Consider the following 21469-nt stretch of genomic DNA (forward strand, 5'->3'; position numbering starts at 1 on the left):
ACCATGGTATTTATTAATTGAGCATAGAAAAATGTTTAAGAGGCCTATCTAAATATCACATAGAGGTAGGTATATAACTACAAAGACTGGTCTATGTACCTATTGATATGTTTTTGTAGTAAAAAACAATGCATATACATTTATGTTTTATAGGAATAACCCACCGTTGACGAATTCCACGTTCTATAGTTATTATAATAACAGGGGTCGGCTTTTAATTAATCACTATAACCAATTAAATTATGCAGCAGATTTTACATGCTTCATTTATTGAACAGGGGGATATTTTATCAGAGGTCTTGAAAGTGTTCCAACTGCGGAGACACACGTGTTTCTGTTAATTTATATTATAGATTTTGATAATTTATTTTAGAGTAAGGTAAGTCGCACCAAAAGTTATTATGTATATCCAAGAGTTAACTACCTATATCTTTTATTCAATTTATAAACAAGCACATTTTTCCACAGCACCGAAAATTTATTTCTGGATAATAACCTCTTTCAGTTTAACATCCCTAACAGCATTCGCTATGGTATCCATATACACCTTTATACATAGTTTATGTACCTACACATATCTAGTATATGTAGGTTGGAAATAAAGTTGTTAAAACCCCGACATGCCGCTGACGGTACCTGTCCACGAATAATTTAATTGGGGCTTCGTTAATAGCTACAAACCAGTGCTTTCAAACGTTTCACTATATACATTTTACTTTAAGGCAATATCTTACAAACGCCTGATTAATAGTAGGAGTATTTCTACTAGTGAAAACTTGTAATTGGCTCGCTGTTGCCTATTATTTTTTTTTGATGTTGTTTGACAAAATAGCTGTAAGTTTTCCTATCCTTCCAACTTCCAACTAATATTATAAATACGAAAGTAACTGTGTCTGTCTGTTACTCTTTCGCGCCATAACTACTGAACGGATTTGAATGAAATTTGGTATACATACGGTCTAGACCCTGGGAAAGAACATAGGCTTTTTATCACGGAATTCCCACGGGAAAACTTTTTAAGGCGAAGCAAAGCGCGCGGGAACAGCTGGTTTAAAATAAAATAAAAATAAAAAGTATTGTTGCACATACAATCACGGGCAATGTAATAGTTCCACCTGCCATTGACGTTCCATATGTCACTGGAACTTTTTTATTGCTTGTGAGTGTAGTTTTTGAACTAACTGGCAATAGCAAGCTAGCCCTGTAAGTCATGGTACAAACAGAACAGGGTGATGAAGACATCATTACCAGCAATGAATTCTACTACCATTATACGCTCCTGTACCGCCAGTATAAAAATTTATGTAAATTTTTCCGAAATCTGGTTTTTAAGATCTTTTTTGTATATAATCTCTTCACAACACGCTAAGAAAAAGTACCAGGTAATATTATAACTGGTAGATATAATCTCTCTATAATTTGTTGAGAAGTTACTTATGTAATTGTTCTAAAATACTATTTTATAGATTGCTATAAGCAATAAGGCCGCCTCTTTGAACTGTTTTATTATTAATTAAGTTTTGTTTTTTGTAATTTTTGTTCTTGGTGCAAATAAAGTGTATTGTATTTTATTCGAATATAAAGAATTATATAGTACATAACAGTTTGAGAACAACTGATAATACTCTGGCTCGTAAACTGCGCCGCGGTGTATGAATGCAGGTTACCATTTTATGTTTGACGCTAAGTGACAGCGATGGCATCGGAAAGCGAGAAATATTGACGTGGAAAACATTCTACGAATATTTATGCACACGCCTTCCATTGATCAAATTTTAACGAGTTACAAGTACTTACTTTAACTTGTTTAACGCTACATTTTGCAGGTATATTATATTCTCCAATGATGATATTTATTTTGCAAAGGCAGACTTAGCAGTAGTTTGATATGTAGTGTGATAACTTAATTATGTCATAGAGGTATTGAATAAACTATAGTAACGTTTTGTACTTACGTACCGAAAATCACCATAGGTTATACGGTGATTTTCTGCTATTGTGAAGAATACTATGTAGGTACTATGCGATTAAGAATCTCAATTCTGTACATAATTAAAAAAATAAAAAACCGACTTCAAAAAACCACTAAAATGTAAGTAATAATTTAAGGTTTACACTAATTATATGTGACAGTACAAATATACCTAAGCAGGAACTGTTCTTTTTTGATGTTGGTGCAGTGACAAAGTAATCTGAAGAAATATGGCACCAACTTCAAAAAAGAACAGTTCCTGCTTAGGTATATTTGTACTGTCACATATAATTTGTGTAAACCTTAAATTATTACTTACATTTTAGTGGGTTTTGAAGTCGGTTTTTTATTTTTTTAAATTATTATTTTATTTTATAGTTTTTAGTTTATTTGCAATAATTTTTAATCAAAAGTAAGATGCAAATGATACCAAAAAGTCCTACTAATCAATACGAATCATTCAAGCCTAAACACGAGGTAGTTGCTATATACCGTTGAGGAGTTCCCTTGACTGCCTTCCGTTTCCATCATCAGATCAGCTCAAGGTCACCATCATATTTTATTGTTATAAGAACTATATTTACGTTCTTAATTTCATTAGAATCGGTTAATATGTGTCCAAAATGGAAATTCATACCCTGTTTTTACCCCTTTACCCACCCTTAGGGGTGAGATAAAATTCTGAAAAAAAAATGGGACCACCTGGAAGCTCAACCCAATACAACAAAAAAAGAATTTTCAAAATCGGTTCATAAACGGCGGAGTTGGTGAACATACATAAAAAAATATATAAAAAAAAATATCCCGACGAATTGAGAACCTCCTCCTTTTTTGAAGTCGGTTAAAAAAGTACTCTACTTAGGCAATTCGCAGGAATTCGACATAAAACATCAACTTTTCATACACGGCATGGAAATTCTATCTCTAAAGAATGTAACACCGGCCCAACCCGACTTATTAGGACGTTTTCTTGCAAAAAATAAAGAGCATCTGCTTCCGTATTTATTCCACGGTCGCCATAAATTATACAGGAGCGCACTTGCTTGTTCTACATGGCATTTTAATATTTAGGCCTCGTCGGCCGCAACAAAGCGTGATGACTCGGCAGCCGCTGAGTGGCGGACGCACTCCCGCCGTCCAGATCCGAGGTTCCGCGCCACTATGATTTAATAAATCGTGTTTTAGACGATGTTCTAAAAGCTAGTATTGTTAATATAGCAAAAATAAATTAGGTAGTTATATACAAATGGTTTGTTTTGATTTTTTACTATCAAAGTTGATTTTAAATTCGTTTAAAACCAGGAGTTTAAGACAGGTTTTCAAGCATTTTCCGTTATTATATAAAATGGTTTTATAAATTTCACCACGGAACACCACACTGCACTGTGATGTTGATGTTATTAAAATTTTAAAATTAAAAAGAATGTTGTTATGTCGTGTCAAGAAAATCCTCAACATGGGTTTTACTTCTTTAATAAAGTTAGCTATTGAGCTGTAAAAGAGTTTACTGCGGAGAGCAAGTTGGCAAAGCCAATTAGGAGCTTAAATTTATGACGGGTCGAGCCCATAAATTGTAGCATTTTAATTTAATTTTCAGAGGAAACCCCGGTTTCCGTCAGGCCGAACTTGTTCCAAACTTAACTTGGACTGTTTCGGCAATCGAAAAAACAGATTTGAATATAAGATTCACATCGAATATGCAAACAGCGAAAGATTTCACGCAAAAGAAAAAAAAAACTTCGTTCCGTTACCAGCGCATAAGTTTCCCTGAGTGTGATAACTTTTGATATTTCTGAATATCGAATGGTATATTTTGTGTTTACCAAATTTGTGCGACCCATATTCAAATTGTTGTTAACTCTGTTACGTACGAACGTTCCAAATATATGAATATCAATGATTTTCAGTTTCAATGTCAGTAGTCAAGTCATGTATTAGGTACACATTTTCCATAGCAGAACAAAGGTTGTTAACCGAGGTGAATGGATCAATACCTATAAACAAAGGGCATTTCTAGTTCGTTGAAATTGGTAAATTTTATTTCTTATGTACCTATGTATTTTAGTAAATTATATATATATATATGACGGGGAGGGGGGTCCGCCGGGCATCTCGTCTGGCGGTGGATTCATCGTGCGGGCGGAAATAATAGGCTCTTCGTGTAGTTCGTATCTTGATTATTCAGTTTACAATCAACACTTAATGTAACAATGCAAGATCGCGATGATGCAGACGGATTACTTTTAGAAACGCGGCAAGTTCGATACAGCACACTGTTTCCCGTGTCACGTCCAACTCGTCCAAGCTCAGAATCCAGAATGGCGGCATGGCCCCTTCACTTTTTAAACGTCACGTGACCTCTTACTTTTTAAAATGTTGCCAGGGCTGTATCGACCTTACCCAAGGAAAATCCCTTGACGTTTCTGATTCGATTACGACGCGTTTTCACGCTCAAATCAACATCGATGCGGCGTTTGTCTGCCAACGCTGCGACACGGCCATCATGACATCTCACACGTCCTCGTGTGAGTTATCTGGAAAGAAAGAAAAACAACCGCAGTAACTGAATTTTACTCGGCCAGTCCTGACCTAGTCAGGGAAGAAAGCAGTGGGCTCATGAACTCTGCATTCATCACACTGATGAACTATGAAGCTTTAACTTGAACGGTATCAGACAAAAAGTCATTAAATCTCAAAATTGGATATCAAAGTTCAATTAGTTACACGTTTCAAAAAGGAAAATTTCAAAACAGCTTAAACCCATTGATGGAACAGCAATAACGTTAAAAATTATCGAAGAATGTATACACACAGCTTACAATTAATCATACTCTCATCCAAGACAACCTCTCTCTGGCGTCTGATAGTGACTCAAGACAACCGCTATCCGGCGTCAGTCTACTACGACTTCCATCTAGTGGTATCAGACAAAACAAATCAATACCTACTCGAAAGTTAACCGTGTTTTTGATAAAACAAAAACACGGATCAGGATCTGATTACCAATGGTCACTTGTCCGGCCTCCATCCGGTTACCCAAGTACTCATCACGAATGCACACCTCCATCCGGTGTCATTCCAGTGCCTCCATCCGGCACTCACTAACACTTCCATCCAGTGGCATTAAACAATTGAGCAAGACTCACCACAGAAACACACAATTCAATCGATTGCTTGATCATTACATAGCATAATCAAAAATAGGGACTCAACTTTCGGGCATTTACCTAATGAGGTCATGGACGCATGTCCAAAACCCTAATGACCTTAGCTTAACAGGACCTCAGGATTTGATCAACCTCAATGTCATAACCTTTTTTTTAAAGTCAACAGGTCTGGCAACCCGACACATTAACAGTTCCAGGACTCGAACCTCGAAAATAATTCCACAGTACCGGTCACACTAACCTCATCCACGTAATGAAACATCTAGCCTCTAAACTTTGAAACTACAGTCATAGTTTAAACGAAAACAGCTCACCAGATTAATGCAACATCCCAGCAGGCGCGCTCACTACGCATAGATTGACCCTCTTCTCCTTGGCTGCACCGGATCCACTCGCTCCTCCACTGGCAGCATCCTGGTCCTGTCTGCGACGCTTTGGGCATGCGGATGCTGGATGCGTAGTGTCCCTGGCCCTGGCAGAGGAAGCCAGTGACCGCAGTCTTCGCTGTAGATGGAGGCGGTATCCTCTTGAAATTGTCGCTTGGTTGGGAAGGGGAACGCTCTTCTGGTCTCCTCCAACCACGTCTTCTTTGTAAGCAGAACGTGGACTCGTGCCCTAATTTCCCACGGTTGCACTTTCTGGGAACGGGGACACTGTAGCTGCGCATTTTCTTACTATCGGGGTAGTCGTCGCTATTAGCTACTTTCCGTTTTAGAAACGAAACAGCCTTGAGCTCTTACTGAAGCTGGTTGCGCGTGGTCACTTCCGTAGTGAAAGCCAGTCGTTGGACACGTCGGTCAAATCGGGAAACATGTGCCAACACTGTAGCCAAAGCAAGCTGTTCGGTATTCATATTCTTCCAGCGTGACATGATTGCAGTCATCAGCGAGGCAGCATAAGTAGCAAGGCACTCATTTTCTTTCAGTTTACTGTCACTCAAATTAATTAGGAATGAAGCTATAGTTTTGGGCACTCGTACCTTTCAGAGCACGACTCAAGGCAACCATAAGCCGTGCGCCTTGCAGATTCTCGTCGTTAACGCACAGGTCCGCAGTCGACATCCAAGAACGTGCGTCGACATCGGATTTACTGGGATTGAAATCGGGTAACCTCAGCTCGGTCGACGACCACGGTGTCTTCATAGCTCGAACAAGCGTCAGGAAATTTCGATTCTGTTCTTCTAGAAGCTGCTACCATTTTTCGTCGTTCGTGTGGTGGTGTGAAGCACGTGGGGTGGCGTCTTCTGATCCCACATCTGATAACGGGGAGGGGGGTCCGCCGGGCATCTCGTCTGGCGGTGGATTCATCGTGCGGGCGGAAATAATAGGCTCTTCGTGTAGTTCGTATCTTGATTATTCAGTTTACAATCAACACTTAATGTAACAATGCAAGATCGCGATGATGCAGACGGATTACTTTTAGAAACGCGGCAAGTTCGATACAGCACACTGTTTCCCGTGTCACGTCCAACTCGTCCAAGCTCAGAATCCAGAATGGCGGCATGGCCCCTTCACTTTTTAAACGTCACGTGACCTCTTACTTTTTAAAATGTTGCCAGGGCTGTATCGACCTTACCCAAGGAAAATCCCTTGACGTTTCTGATTCGATTACGACGCGTTTTCACGCTCAAATCAACATCGATGCGGCGTTTGTCTGCCAACGCTGCGACATATATATTTTTTTTTTATCAATTCTAACTCCTATTTATCATCTATTTGCAGCACAATACTTATTTTCTTCAATAATCCATCCCGACAACTTGCCCCCATCGCAATCATCCCAATAATTAATTTTACACAAGCAATCAACCTCCCCCCGAATCCATTCTCCTTTATTACTCTCAAGAAATAAACAATAGCGAGAAATAATGGAGGAGCGAAAATTAATATTATCTCGTAGAGTCCGTATAAATTAATCCTTGCTGTCTTGAGTACTATCTTGAACAATAACAGTGTATAGAGGCGTCTATAAAGACTGCGATAAACTCAGACAGCGCGAGGAAACAGTGGATAATCCTAGCTGATGAATTTAGCAACGAAACAGATAGTATGCACTCTAGCGCACACATAATTATGTAGTTGGTTAGCAACGTACAAATAAGTACACAATCATGCTCCTCAGCACAAACAGCATAGTTTGATCTACATTTTGTTTCACAATGTCAGGATAAAGTTTCCTGTGTGATAAAAATCATACATTCAATGCCTAAAACGTAATATCGGATAGTGTCACCGCACATTTCCGTAGATATGCAATTGGTGGAGAAATGGTGTAGCACTGTCCAGGCATTAATAATTAATTACAGATGAAAGATGTGTGATTACAGAAAAGAATTGTCTGTAGTTATGAAGGTATATGTTTGCATCGTATAGTGCCACAAACTTATCTGTTCCGGTGACAGCTCACGTAAATGTGTAATATTTCGTCATTCTATAAGATTTTAAGTTTGCTAGTAGTGGTAATTCGCTCTTGTGGTTTCAATAAACCCATCTAATCTATATCAATATATAATTCATTAGTAAATAATGAGATATGGATCAATTTAGTTCGCTCTCAACGGAACAGATAAGTTTGTCGCACTGTATGTCGAATTAATTTCTTGTTTTTTTTTAAATGTAAGTCATATGACTGCCATAGGACTTAAATGTGATTGTTATTAAAGTTACATGACAATAGAAAAATAACAGTTCTTTTCCTACAAATCCTGCACAACAGAAATTGCTGCCGCATCCACTTTAACTTACCCCAAATACTATGGTACCCTGGAACTAATTTGTTGACCCTCTGCTCTTAATATCCAGATCGGTATAAACATCAAATATCTGAATGGCCGTCGGAATGGGGCGTGAAATTAAGCCATAATGCTTCTATAATTATTATATTTCGCCTGAAGATTACCAGGCTCCCAGGTAGAGGAGGAGATACGCGATATGATTGGGAGATTATTGTTTCGATCAAGTTCTTGGATAGTTGATTCCTTGGATCAATTTACGCAGTATGGTGCAGATAATATTACGTTGGAAAAAGATGCTGTGTTAAATAAATAAACTTAGAAGTTTTTTCTTCAAGATAGTTTAATTAAAATCCTGAGTTTTCTGAGCGAGGTTTGTCCAAGCTTGGGACTTTGCTTGCACACACCATCTAATTCCTTAATAAAGTAGTAGGTAAGTCTTAGGTATTTCTATTTTATTTTCGTCAGCTTGATCAAATAAAGCGCGTCACCCTGCGCCATTCTCTCTGCCCACTATCTTCACAGAGTACGTAAATAAACACAGAGATGAACAACAAAGTTCCACAGACGCCTGTGAGTAAGTGTGGTGCAGCTGCGTATTCTGTTGTCCAAATTAAACCCATACCCAAGTAACCAGTTTATAAGTAAGTTTAGTTCATGAAATCACGTATATTTAGCAAGGAAAGCTATAAGTGTTTATTTTTATTCTAATATTCATGGCATAAATGTTTTGCTTTGAGTATAAGTGTTTTTAAGTTTATAAGTAGGTACTTACTCACTTATTAAACAGGACTTAATCATATATACCTAAATGTTATTTAGTACCCAAAGATATTTTTTTAATTAAGTACTTTTTTTCCAATGTTTTTTCACCACTTAAGTTTTTTAGTTACAACATAACAATAGGTCAAATGTATTACTAGTAGCAATGAAGTTGTTTCGTGGATGCAAATAGGGCCTCAGAACTAATCTGCTGCCTATTATTTGCACAATCAGCGTATTTTTCGGACTTTGACCCCTTTTTATTGTCCAATTGTCCACCAGCTGTGGTCAACGTTGCGTGTTTTTTGACAGAACACGTTTTAAAAGCTACTATTGTTAATTTGTCTGGACGAAATGAGCGTAGATGTAAACTTTTTTTAATGAAACTCAGATTTTCATTAAGAAAAGTATTATTTTTTACCAAATCGAAAATTGTATAGTGAAGTCTACACGCATTATATTTTTTACGCATAGGCAGGTATATCAATCTTTAACGATGTTATAAATCTTCTATGTAATAATACACAAAGTGTTTAAACTTCATTAAAATGAATTATATCATCATTACAAGCAACGTAGCAAAATGAACGCTAAATTCCCTTTTGCCTGCTAAGACTGTTTTATAGGATGGTAAGCGTTATTAACACCCAACTTTCAAAATTCGTTTCACGCACCCAACGTTTCATGCAGAATTAAGTTTTAGAAGAATCTCCACAAAAATGTTACGTTTTAAGTTGGTAATTTTTTGATGAACTGTTAAATGTATTTCAATATTGTAGAATTAACAGCCGCCGATAGATATAAAATAAACTACAGGTCCTATAGGTATTACCTTAATTCCTACACCAAAAAAGAGATATTATGCTATTGTTTGTAACAGAAATCACATGGTTCAGGATCCCCTTTTATCGCTAAATACTCTTTCAATGGCGACAAAAAAGCGGCCCTTAAAATTCATTTGTTTTCGAATAATTAAATAAATCACGATAATGGAGCCTGCTTTCTGTAAGCGGATTTATTTTTGAAAAAGCTTCGAGTCCACTTCATCTGTTTCGTTACAAATTTAACAGGTTTTGTAACGTCATTGTCACCGGCCATTATTATATTTTACTTTACATTCATTGAACCTACATACTTGTTAAAGCTATGTAGTTTAATATAATTACTATAAATAACATATATATGCTATAAAAATGAGTAATGCAAATGCATAAAAAGGATCACGCAATACAATATAAGGTATATTATTGATCAATAGAAACACAAATTTATCATTTTTATACAGTTGAATTAACACACTACAGTAGGAGAACTTGTCACTAAAACTGATCTATTCCAGGTAACCTTTCGGTGGAGGAATGAGTTACTGACTAGCAATAGGATAATAATGCAATTTGCAGGTAAATACTATGCACATACTCGCTGGCACAACTCGCCAAAACATGAAACCCAACCTGTGACGTTACGGAACACTCAAGCTGAAGTTACTAATGATTTTCCAGCGTTTAAATTGTGACGACAAAATGCTACGCTAATTGAAGGGAATTGCGCCAATCAACTGAGACGTACCGTCGGAGACACATCCTTCAAATTAAAACGTTACCTACTGTAGGTCTAGTACAGGTTTGTTAGATTTTCGGAAACTATAAAAGTTTACGTTTTCTCGCATACAAAGTGGCGCCTCTAGCGGAAACTATCATGCGACTATTGACTGATAATGTATGCAGATAACAGAAGAAAACTTAAACTTTTAGTTTTCAAAAATCTCAAAATCTGTACTAGACCTACAGCTAGTTGATTTCTCTACAATTATGTTTAACAGTGATCAGTGATGTCTGTTCCCTTAAAATGACTTAACTGTTCAAGTGTTTAGGTCATGCATAAGCATAATACTTTCAATATGATTGGAGTAGCAAATTTCAAAACGATATACGAATGGAAAATAGTTAGAATCCCTCATCAGTGCTTATGACGTTCAAACGGCTGAACAGGTCACGATTACCTTACCAAATAGTTTCAATATGATTGAAGTAAGATGGTATGAAATTTGGAAGCGATCGGTCATCAGGAAGATGATCAGATCCCCTCATCTACTAGAAAAGAGCTGATAACTTTCGAACGGCTGAAGATGAAACATGAATGGCTAACAAAACTCCGGGTAACATTACCTATCACTCTAAAAAACAAAACGAAAATCGGTTCAGCCGTTTAGGAGCTACGCTACCACTGACAGATATACAGACACGTTAAACTTATAACACCCCTATATTTCGGTCAGGGGTAAAAATATTTAAGAAAGGGCGTGCAGGTGCAGATTTACTTATAATAAATAAGCAATGGTATTTTGATTAGACCACCTACTACATAGACGGAATAAGACCTGCTTGAAAGCTAAACTTCGCAGGTGTAGGGTCCCTCACTGTACCAACAGTTTGAACTAACACCCACTTCGTTCGTTATCGGGGAGCTTTCGTAACTTATGTTTAAACTTATGAACACTCGCGTATGAAATTGCAACGTGGTCTAGACAATAATAAAACACACATTTTGGCTTGGTTTTGTTCAAATTTTGATAATTTCACATTACCTTACGTCTTTATAATGAAAGTTTGTTGCTGCCTTGTACCTATTGTAAAATAATAGTAAGTAACTTCAACACTGTCGTTGATAATGCCATACGATTGCATCAGTTACAAAAATAAATACCGTCCCAGTAAACATTTTTCAAGAGGAAAAAACAGAAATCGATGGTTACTTTGCGTGCAATGGCTCCAAACGCACATTTATAATTACAACCAATTAACTTAAGCCCGTCGCCTTCAATGTAGGTCCTAAAACAACCTTCGAACAGGAACGAAATAATTCTCCCCCGACAGCATGGAGGGTAAAGTTTTGACAGGTAATCATTGTAATCGCCCGCTACCCCTAGCATCGATGCTAGAGCCGATAATAAATATAGCTCGTAACAGAATGGTTGACTCACCAAAATAGTTTGGACTTTTATGTATCGCTCTGCGAGTGAGTGACGTAAAAGGACAAAGGAGAATTTCGGCTGAAGAGGTACGACTTATTTTACTTTTTGTTGACTCGCCGTTGCCGTCGTCGCGCACAGTCACCAGACCAGACATCATGATGTTGATCGATGTGCAATGACGTGGCAACTTATATGAATCGAGATTTATTTATGTTCTTTCATGAGCTTTTTTCGTGAGCTTGAATGGAAAATATAAGCAGTAAACATAATTATTAGATAAATCTAAAATCCAAAGCAAACGAAAAGTCGTTAGACGAACGGAAATTGAATGAAAACTGCTTACAAATAATATTCCGAACGTCTTTGAGTCAAACGCAGTCGCTACCGTAAAATTGACAAAACCGGAATCTGATTTACAAACTTCGTATGTCAAAGATGCTGCATATTTTGTGCCGTAAATAAAGGCTCCGCAGCTGGAGTCGTATGAAGTTACTCGTCGGAATTACCTGCATAAGTTTTTCTCAAACAAAAACGTCTTGGTAGGAGTCATCGCAAATTTTAATGAACGCGCTAGGCGACTGGGACAATTAAAACTTTTACATAATTCAGGCCTGTGCCTGCAGTGGAAGCCGCCCGCCCGCCCCCGCCCCCGCCCGCGCCCCTGCAGCGTTGGTTTTTCCCGGAGTCGTATCTCGGAATCCGATAATGGGTGCTTCTTTATGACTACTTTTGTGTATGGAATTCTAAATGCCTGTTCACATGGTGAATGCAAAAAGTTGATAAATATTACATGAATTATGTATAACATTTTAAACAAAATAACGTTGTTTAGAAACACGTTGATTAAGTAGGGACCTATTAACATCTATAAAAGGTTGTTTGAAATAAATATAATGAACATGGACATCACTCTGTTGGATAATTAATCTTTTAAGTATTTAAAATAATAAATATTTTAAGTTAATTTTATATTCTCGTAGCGTCTAATAGGGTTCTTATTAGAGAAAACAAGATAAACTAAATTATCATATTATGGAGCCATCTTCAAAGATATAATTAAGAAAAGGCAAGAGAAAAGATGAAATTAAATTAACATAAAGCTGTGTTTGGCTCTTGTCGCGATATCGCGTACCAACTTTTAGGGTGCTCTCCAGAGATGTGATATGCTACGATGATAGCATCGTATGGATGCGTTTGATATCCACCAATCATATTCATTGGTCCACGTAGCATAGCACTGGTGGAAACGGATTTATTTCACATCATAGCAATGCTGCTCAAAATGCATTTTTTCATACCTACTTGGCATAAAGCAATCTTAGTTTATTTGAAATTATTTACAAACTAGATTTCGAAATAAAACATAAGAAACAATGAAATAATAAAATAATAAAAAAAACACGCACTCCCGCCTTGTACTAATGTACCTACTCAAGTATTTATATGTGTTCATAATAATTATATTTAAGTATTATTGTATGTAGGTATTTACACATTGTTCATAGTAATTATGTTGTATTTTCTCTTGTCTTGTCACACGTTACCCCTTTCTTTATACTTTATATTTCCTTTCAATGTGGTTGTCTGGAAGAGATTACTTTTAGTAATAAGGCTGCCGATTGTACCATTTTTCTTTTCTATGTTTGTGAAACTGTTTCTGTTTGTGTGCAATAAAGTGTATTTTATCTTTATCTTTATCTTCATCCCTTGCGGGGTAGGCAGAGGTGCATTGCTGCACCCACTTTTCGCCAGAGTGTTATGTTAGTCCCAATGTAATAGGGGGCGGGCCTATTGCCATTTTACGGGCACATCCAAGACCCGAGAACAAATATCTGTGTTTAAACAAATATCTGCCCCAGCCGGGAATCGAACCCGGGACCATCGGCTCAGTAGTCAGGGTCACTAACCACTACGCCATTCGGTCGTCTTACAACAATGAAATACTCACTAGAAAAAATTGTTACTTTCGCAATGAGACCATTTATTTTTGCTGTGGTTGATTTTCTTAATTATATTTCGTGGTTTCATTATCGATATAAATAACTGTGATACATGGGAGAGTGATGCCTTGATGCGATCGGAGTGGAGAAAGGCAGTTAAAACAGGAACGGCCAGGTTCGAAGATGCCCGACTCAAGGAACTCGAAGCTAAACGCCACGCTCGGAAAACTCGTCCCAAGGTGTCCTACAACTACACCTACAACACGAGCGGACAGTTACAGTGCAACATCTGTAGCCGCACGTTTAAGACCAAGTTCGGCTTCGCAAGCCACGTACGAGCACATGCCAGGAACTGACAAGGTGTCGCCGTCGACGGACACGTCGTGGAGGACATCATCATCATCATCAAATAACTGTGTAGTACTTTGACCTGTTGGGCAACAATCGCACGTTTTAAATTCACTCGATTCTAATTCGATAACTACTTTTTTCCCATCACTACTACTCCCTACCCCCTGACCGCCCAGCTTGCTGTCCTCATTCTTTTTCCGTGCGGGCAACAGTCAACAAGTTAAAAATGTCTAAAAGAACCTACGAAGAAAGGATTGACTATTACAACAATAAAATTAAAAAGTACATGGATAAAGATCGACGGAAACGACGACGTTTGCGGTTGAGTTCATCTTCGGATGATTTCCCAGAAAATGACTACAGTAAGTACCCATATACAATATTATTAAGTGTTCCGAAGTGCTTGTGATACCAATTACTGAAACCTAGCCGACAATGATCTGTTTAGTTACAAACGTTCATGCCGGTTTTATATTGCCATAGATTCAAAATTGAACACGGCAAATAAAATTTCAAAACTACCCGCCATAGATTCATTTTATGAACACGGCGTTTTCAAATCAAATCTGATTTACCCTTTCTTCTCCTTCAGGGAGCGAGAACCTGGTACTCGACCGAGACCAGGAGGCTATCATCGAGACCATGGACCCTCCTCCAGATCTCCGAGATGATTTAAGGGCTGGCTCCGCGGAGCCGCCCTCAGAAGACGCAGTGGACTTGATCATCGAGCCAACAGCGTCGGCCACGGAGCCTCCACCGGCCACAGACCCAGCGGTCGCCGACCAGCCCACGGGTGCCGAACCGACCACTTCAACGACGGACGTAGACCCCGATATTTTACAAGCTCTCGGGGAAGCTACGGACGTGGGACCTACGTTTGGCGAGGAAATACACCAAACTTTATGCCAATTATGGCAGCCCTTACTTAAAAAACCGGCCAAGTGCGAGTCGGGCTCGCGCACAAAGGGTTCCGTAGCAGCAAAATTACAGTTAAATCAACCTATCTCAAAAACTATAAGAGATACTTTGATCAAACCAAAAATCGTTGAAAGAGTTAATTAGCATGCATCACCTCTATTTTTTTTAGAATTTTATACCCCGTAGTTATAAAAATAGAGGGGGGGGGACATACTTTTTACGACTTTGAGAGCTGATATCTCAAAAACCGTTCACTTTAAGAAAAATGTTTTTTAGAAAACTTTATATCATTTTAAAAGACCTTTCCATTGATACCCCACACGGGTATGTACATCGAAAAAAAAAATTTCATCCCTCAGTTACATGTATGGGGGGCCCCACCCCCAATTCTTTTTTTTACTATTTAGTGTCATATTTTTGTAGCGGTTCATACAACACATATTCCCATCAAATTTCATCACTGTAGTACTTATAGTTTCCGAGTAAATCGGCTGTGACAGACGGACAGACGGACAGACGGACAGACGGACCTGACGAAACTATAAGGGTTCCGTTTTTGCCATTTTGGCTACGGAACCCTAAAAAGGTATGTCCAAAGAAGCGAAGGACAAAATTTTAAAACAGTACTTGGTTCCAAGCAACTGCACACTGCTGCAAGCGCCGAAACTTAACATTGAAGTCTCCGCGACAGCCAACGAGATGGTCAAGTCACGTGATAAAAAAGTGGAGTCTGCCCAGCAACAACTTGGCGCGGGCATCACGGCCATCAGCAGAGCACTGACGACGCTGATGACGACTAATAATAAAGTGGAGGCCGTTAGAGTATTAAGTGATGGCTGTCGGTTGCTATGCGATTTGCATTTTATGGAGACACAAGGCCGAATCAAAATGCTCGCATCTGGGCTTACTAAGCCATTCCTGAACGTCATTCAAGACAGTGTACGGGACGAAACTTTGTTTGGTAATAATTTGTCTGAGAAGATTAAAGCATCAAATACTATAGAAAAACAAGGAATGCAAATAAGGAAGACACCACAACCTCCGAAAGCCACCACTTCCAGCCACTCAGGACCCAGACCTTCCCAGTTCCAGGGAAATTGGACGGGCCCTCCTCGGTACCCATACCCACCGAGCCGGGGGGGGCGCGGGGGACAGCGGAGGCCGCCACCCAGTGCGCGCCGCCCGGCGCCGGCGCCCGCGACCAGCAGGCCGCCGCCGCCGCAGGGCAGGTCGCGTGTCCCAACTCGTCCCTGATGCAGGTACATTCTGGTCGTATTGCCTTTTATCATAATTGCTGGCTTAATATCACCAACAACAATACTGTGTTAAATTGGGTTAAAACAGGTGTTACTATTCCATTCGTCACACAACCTTATCAAACAATGAAGCCTAATAACCATCAGTCTCTTACAGAACAAATGGAAATGTCATTGGCTATTGATAATCTTTTAGAATTAGGTGCTATATCTCACGTTGAACCAATACCTGATCAGTATATTTCTAAAACTTTCTTAGCACTTAAGGCTAGCGGCAGCAAAAGATTTATTCTTAATTTAAAATCTTTAAACAAGTTTATACCTAAAAATCATTTTAAAATGGAAGATTTTAGAACTGCTTGCAAATTGCTTCAACCAAACTGGTACATGGCGAATATCGATCTCAAGGAATCATACCTACTTGTTCCTATATCTGTCGAAGATCGAAAATACTTGCGTTTTGAGTACATACCACCCGGCTCCGCCGAACCGTATACCTATGAGTTCAACGCTATGCCCTACGGGCTGGCCATAGCACCTAGGTGCTTCACTAAGATAACAAAGGAAGTAGTTACCCATCTACGATCAAAAGGATATAAATCTGCCCATTATTTAGACGATTTTCTGTGTCTAGGTCGCAATTATAATGAGTGCATTGCTAATGTTCGAGAAACCATATTATTATTAGAATGCCTTGGCTTTGTAATAAATTATGACAAAAGCTCCCTGCAACCTCAACAAAGCTGTAAGTTTCTGGGCTTCATATATAACACCACAGACATGACATTGTCTTTACCTATAGTAGTCCAGTCAATAAATGACTCAAAATTAGGTGTAGAGTGCGTGAGCAGGTAACTAAGCGATTCCTTCAGAAACTTGTTCAGGGGGCTTAGGTTGTTAACATACCAAAAGTCCTGACTCCTAGGTGATGAGCGGGGGGGAGGAGGGGGGGATAAAGGTACGAATTTTTGGTTTTTAGCTTATATCTCGAAAACGGTGCATCGGAGAGAAATATTTTCAACTAATGAAATAAAGTTCTTAAAATTATCCAAAACTTTTATATCATGTGTTTTTTTCTAATTCCTAACCGTTTTCGAGCTATTACCCTCGGAAAAAGTTGAAATTTACAAGAAAAATGTATTCATGTCAAAACATTCATAAACATTGCATCATATTGTCTAAACCTATTGATAAATGAAAAAAATGAATAAAAAAGAAGTTGTAGATTTTTAAATTCCCTTTTAGAATATATATACATATGCTGGTTAATGTCCAACCCACCTAAAGGTACAGCTATTTTACTCACACTTAACCTTACTAATTCGGTGAGCTATGTCAGTGACTTTACCAAAATGCAAGTTTAAAATAGCTCTAACTTTAGGCGGGTTGGACATTGACCAGCATATGTAATATATTCTAAAAGGGAATTAAAAAATCTACAACTTCTTTCCTCTTCATTTTTTTCGTTTATGAAATGGTTAAGACAATATGATGCAATGTTTATGAATTTTTTGACATGAATACTTTTTATTGTAAATTTAATTTTTTTCCGAGGGTAATAGCTCGAAAACGGTTAGTAATTAGAAAAAAACATATGATATAAAAGTTTTAGATAATTTTAAGACCTCCATTTTAGTAGTTTGTAATATTTGTCTCCGATGCACCGTTTTTGAGATATAAGCAAAAAACCAAAAATTCGTATCTTTATCCCCCCCTCCTCCCCCCCGCTCATCACCTAGGAGTCAGGACTTTTGGTATGTTAACAACCTAAGCCCCCTGAACAAGTTTCTGAAGGAATCGCTGAGTTACCTGATCACGCACTCTACACCTTATTCCTTGACTGGACTATAGATAAACGACAAAAAATTCTGCAACTCGTGCAAAAATTTCTAAGCCTGCCCACTGTTACAATACGCGAATTCTCCAAACTAATTGGTACTCTTGTGTCAGCGTGCCCAGCTATGCGATACGGCTGGTTGTATACCAAAATATTAGAAAGAGAAAAATATTTATTGCTGCAAAAGTATAAGTCGTATGATCAGAAAGTAGATCTCCCGCCTACAATTTTGCAGGATCTTTATTGGTGGAACAATAATGTGCTCATAGTAAATAACCCTATCAAACAACCTAGCTTTGATTTAACTATATACACCGATGCCTCACGCACAGGCTGGTGGGCATATTCTAATGACACACGTGTGAATGGGGGCTGGAAAGATGAAGAATTAGGCTACCACATAAATTACCTTGAATTACTATCAGTTTTCTTTGCTTTAAAATGCTTTGCTAAAAACAGATTCGGCTGTTCTATCTTGCTTCGAGTAGGTAGATAACACTACGGCAATTAGCTACATTAATCGAATGGGTGGCATTCAATTCCCACATTTGAATGCACTTGCACGTGACATATGGCAGTGGTGCGAAAAGCGAAATATTTGGTTACACGCCTCCTACATTAACACAAAGGAAAATGTCGAAGCCGACGAAGAATCGAGAAAGATAAATTCCGATGTAGAATGGGAGTTATCAAATTCCGCATTCGAGTATATCGTACAACAGCTCGGCAGACCCGAGTTAGACTTGTTCGCTTTTCGCACTAACGCCAAATGTCGCGATTATGTGTCGTGGTATCAAGATCCCGATGCGGTAGTCGTAGATGCATTTACAATCTCATGGCAGCCTAAGCTATTTTATGCGTTCCCCCCTTTCTGCTTAATTTTGAACTGTATCCAGAAAATTATTCACGACGAAGCTACGGGAATTCTCGTATTTCCTATGTGGCCAGGACAACCGTGGTATCCCAAATTAATGGACATTTTAGTGTCTGAAATAGTAATTTTGCATCCAAACCCAAGTCTGCTATCATCCCGTTTCAGACGGCGCCACCCACTGCACCAGACACTTACCCTGGGGGCGGCGCTGCTCTCCGGCTCGCGTTCTCTCGCCGCGGATGCCCACCGGAGGCCATCGACCTAATGATAGCTTCTTTGTCAAAAAGCACATTAAAACAATATAGCGTTTGTTTTAATCAATGGTGGCAATACTGTTACACAAATAATCATGAAAAATTTGATTCTTCGACATCAATTATAATTAAATTTCTCACTGATCAATATAACAACGGTGCATCCTATGGCACTATCAACTCTTTTCGGTCAGCATTGTCTCTGTTACTAGGAAATGATATTTCCCAAGATAAATCTATAAAAAGACTGATTAAAGGTGTATTTAGGTCTAGACCTTCCTTACCAAAATATGCGAACACTTGGGATCCGCAAATTGTCTTGAGTCACATATCCAAGTGGACTCCACATACAGAACTTTCGTTAGAGAAGTTAACTAAGAAATTAGTAAGCTTATTAGCTCTTTGTACGGCTCACAGGGTACAAACATTTTCGTTGATTAAGTTGAGTAACATTATAATCAGTGATAGCGGTGTTAAAATTAATATTGTTGATTTAATTAAAACATCAGGACCAGGACGCGACCAACCAGTGCTGTACCTTCCATATTTTAATGATAATCTCGATATCTGTCCAGCGACGACACTTGTTGATTACATATCCTTCACAAAGGAACTGAGATCAACAAGTTCAGACCACCTCTTAATAACTGTGAAGCGCCCTCATAGGAACGCCACAGCACAGTCAATAAGCAGGTGGATCAAGCAAGTGTTGCAGGAGAGCGGGGTGGACGCGGCGGTGTTCAGTGCGCACAGCGCGCGCCACGCCGCCACGTCCGCCGCGCACTCCGCTGGCCTCTCTCTCGATCTCATCAGGAAAACAGCTGGCTGGACTGCGTCCTCGTCCACCTTTGCAAAATATTATAAACGACCACTGCTTCAACAAAGCAACTTTGCCAAAGCTGTTTGTATTCCCAATAATAGTTCCAGTTAATCACGATTGATATCTGTTTCAATTTGTACTAATATAATATAATATAAATATATTATGTACCTAGTAACTAAAACTAAAATTTTAGTAATTAAGAACTTACTATTACCTACCTCAGGGTGTATTGTAAATATTTGATTTATGTACCTATGTGCCTACCTCCGATGATAATTATGTGATTTATAAAAATAAATACATTGTGATTATGAATTATTAGAATCTCGTGTTTCATTAGCAATAAACTAGCAGTTATTAACAAATGACCTGAATCAAAACTTTGGCTCTGAACATCTACACAGTTATTTATATCGATAATGAAACCACGAAATATAATATATGATTAAACGAACTTACCTAAGTGAAGTTCGATCAATATTATATGAGTGGTTTCATTTGAAGATATAAATACCCTCCCACCCAAAACCCATTCAAAGTTTTGAATCAGACACGCGATTTCAGGTTATAACTATACTTACTTTAAAAGAATGAGGACAGCAAGCTGGGCGGTCAGGGGGTAGGGAGTAGTAGTGATGGGAAAAAAGTAGTTATCGAATTAGAATCGAGTGAATTTAAAACGTGCGATTGTTGCCCAACAGGTCAAAGTACTACACAGTTATTTATATCTTCAAATCTTCTTCTTATAGTGCCTCTCCATCATTGAAGGTTGGCAGTCAGCTCTTTGCAGCGCTCTCTATTCCTGGCTGTTTTAAATAATTCTTCCACGGTTTTTACACCGGTCCACTCTTTGATGTTGCACAGCCACGTCAATTTTCTCCTTCCAGGCCTTCTCTTTCCTTCCACTTTGCCCATTATTATGGTATGTAGCAGCTGGTATCGTTTATTACGCAAAACGTGTCCTAAGTAGGCTACTTTGCGCTGCTTAATGGTACGCACGAGTTCCACTTGCTTATGCATTCGTTTCAGAACTTCGACATTGGTGACTTTATCGGTCCAACTGATTCGAAGCATGCGTCGGTAACACCACATCTCGAAAGCTTCAAGTTTTTTCTTGAAGTTTTCCTTTATGGTCCATGACTCGCACCCATAAAGGACGATGGGCCACACGTAGCACTTCAGAATCTTGGTACGGAGTTTTATAGAAAGTTGTCGACAACACAGAACTTTTTTCAGATTCATGAATGACGCTCGGGCAATTTCGATACGCACTCGTATTTCAGTATCACTCCCCCATGAGACCGTCAGCCATATCATATCTTCAAATGAAACCACTCATATAATATTGATCGAACTTCACTTAGGTAAGTTCGTTTAATCATATATAATATAAAGATTGTTTACCTTTTATGCCCAGTACAAAAAATCCAGTTTAGCGATATCTCTAGTGGAAACGTGCCCTTATTAGGCACGTAGCGTATTAAATACGTATATTGGTCAGTATTCACTAATAAATCAAGTATACACACAGCTTTAATTCAAAATGAATGTTGTTACTAGCAAGTCCGTCCTGCCTTTGATATATCACGCAAACACGTCTAGTGTCTATC

At 38.6% G+C, this 21469-nt stretch overlaps 2 protein-coding genes across 2 annotated transcripts; one reads left to right on the top strand and one right to left on the bottom strand.

Annotated features, from left to right (window-relative positions):
* Positions 1-5296: 5296 nt before the first annotated feature.
* Positions 5297-6778, bottom strand: LOC125489021. Its single transcript, XM_048623277.1, has 2 exons — positions 6119-6778; positions 5297-5643 (listed from the first exon to the last, which is right to left on the bottom strand). The coding sequence occupies exons 1-2, from the start codon at positions 6279-6281 to the stop codon at positions 5450-5452; spliced, it is 357 nt and encodes a 118-aa protein (XP_048479234.1). The 5' UTR covers positions 6282-6778; the 3' UTR covers positions 5297-5449.
* Positions 6779-13959: 7181 nt separating this feature from the next.
* Positions 13960-20167, top strand: LOC125488968. Its single transcript, XM_048623094.1, has 5 exons — positions 13960-14259; positions 14490-14838; positions 15454-15631; positions 15877-16074; positions 18948-20167. Exons 1-5 carry the CDS (start codon positions 14124-14126, stop codon positions 19965-19967), a joined length of 1881 nt encoding a protein of 626 aa, XP_048479051.1. The 5' UTR covers positions 13960-14123; the 3' UTR covers positions 19968-20167.
* Positions 20168-21469: the final 1302 nt, after the last annotated feature.

Source organism: Plutella xylostella, chromosome 9, assembly GCF_932276165.1.
Source record: "Plutella xylostella chromosome 9, ilPluXylo3.1, whole genome shotgun sequence".
In the NCBI taxonomy this organism is placed as follows: Eukaryota; Metazoa; Arthropoda; class Insecta; order Lepidoptera; family Plutellidae; genus Plutella; species Plutella xylostella.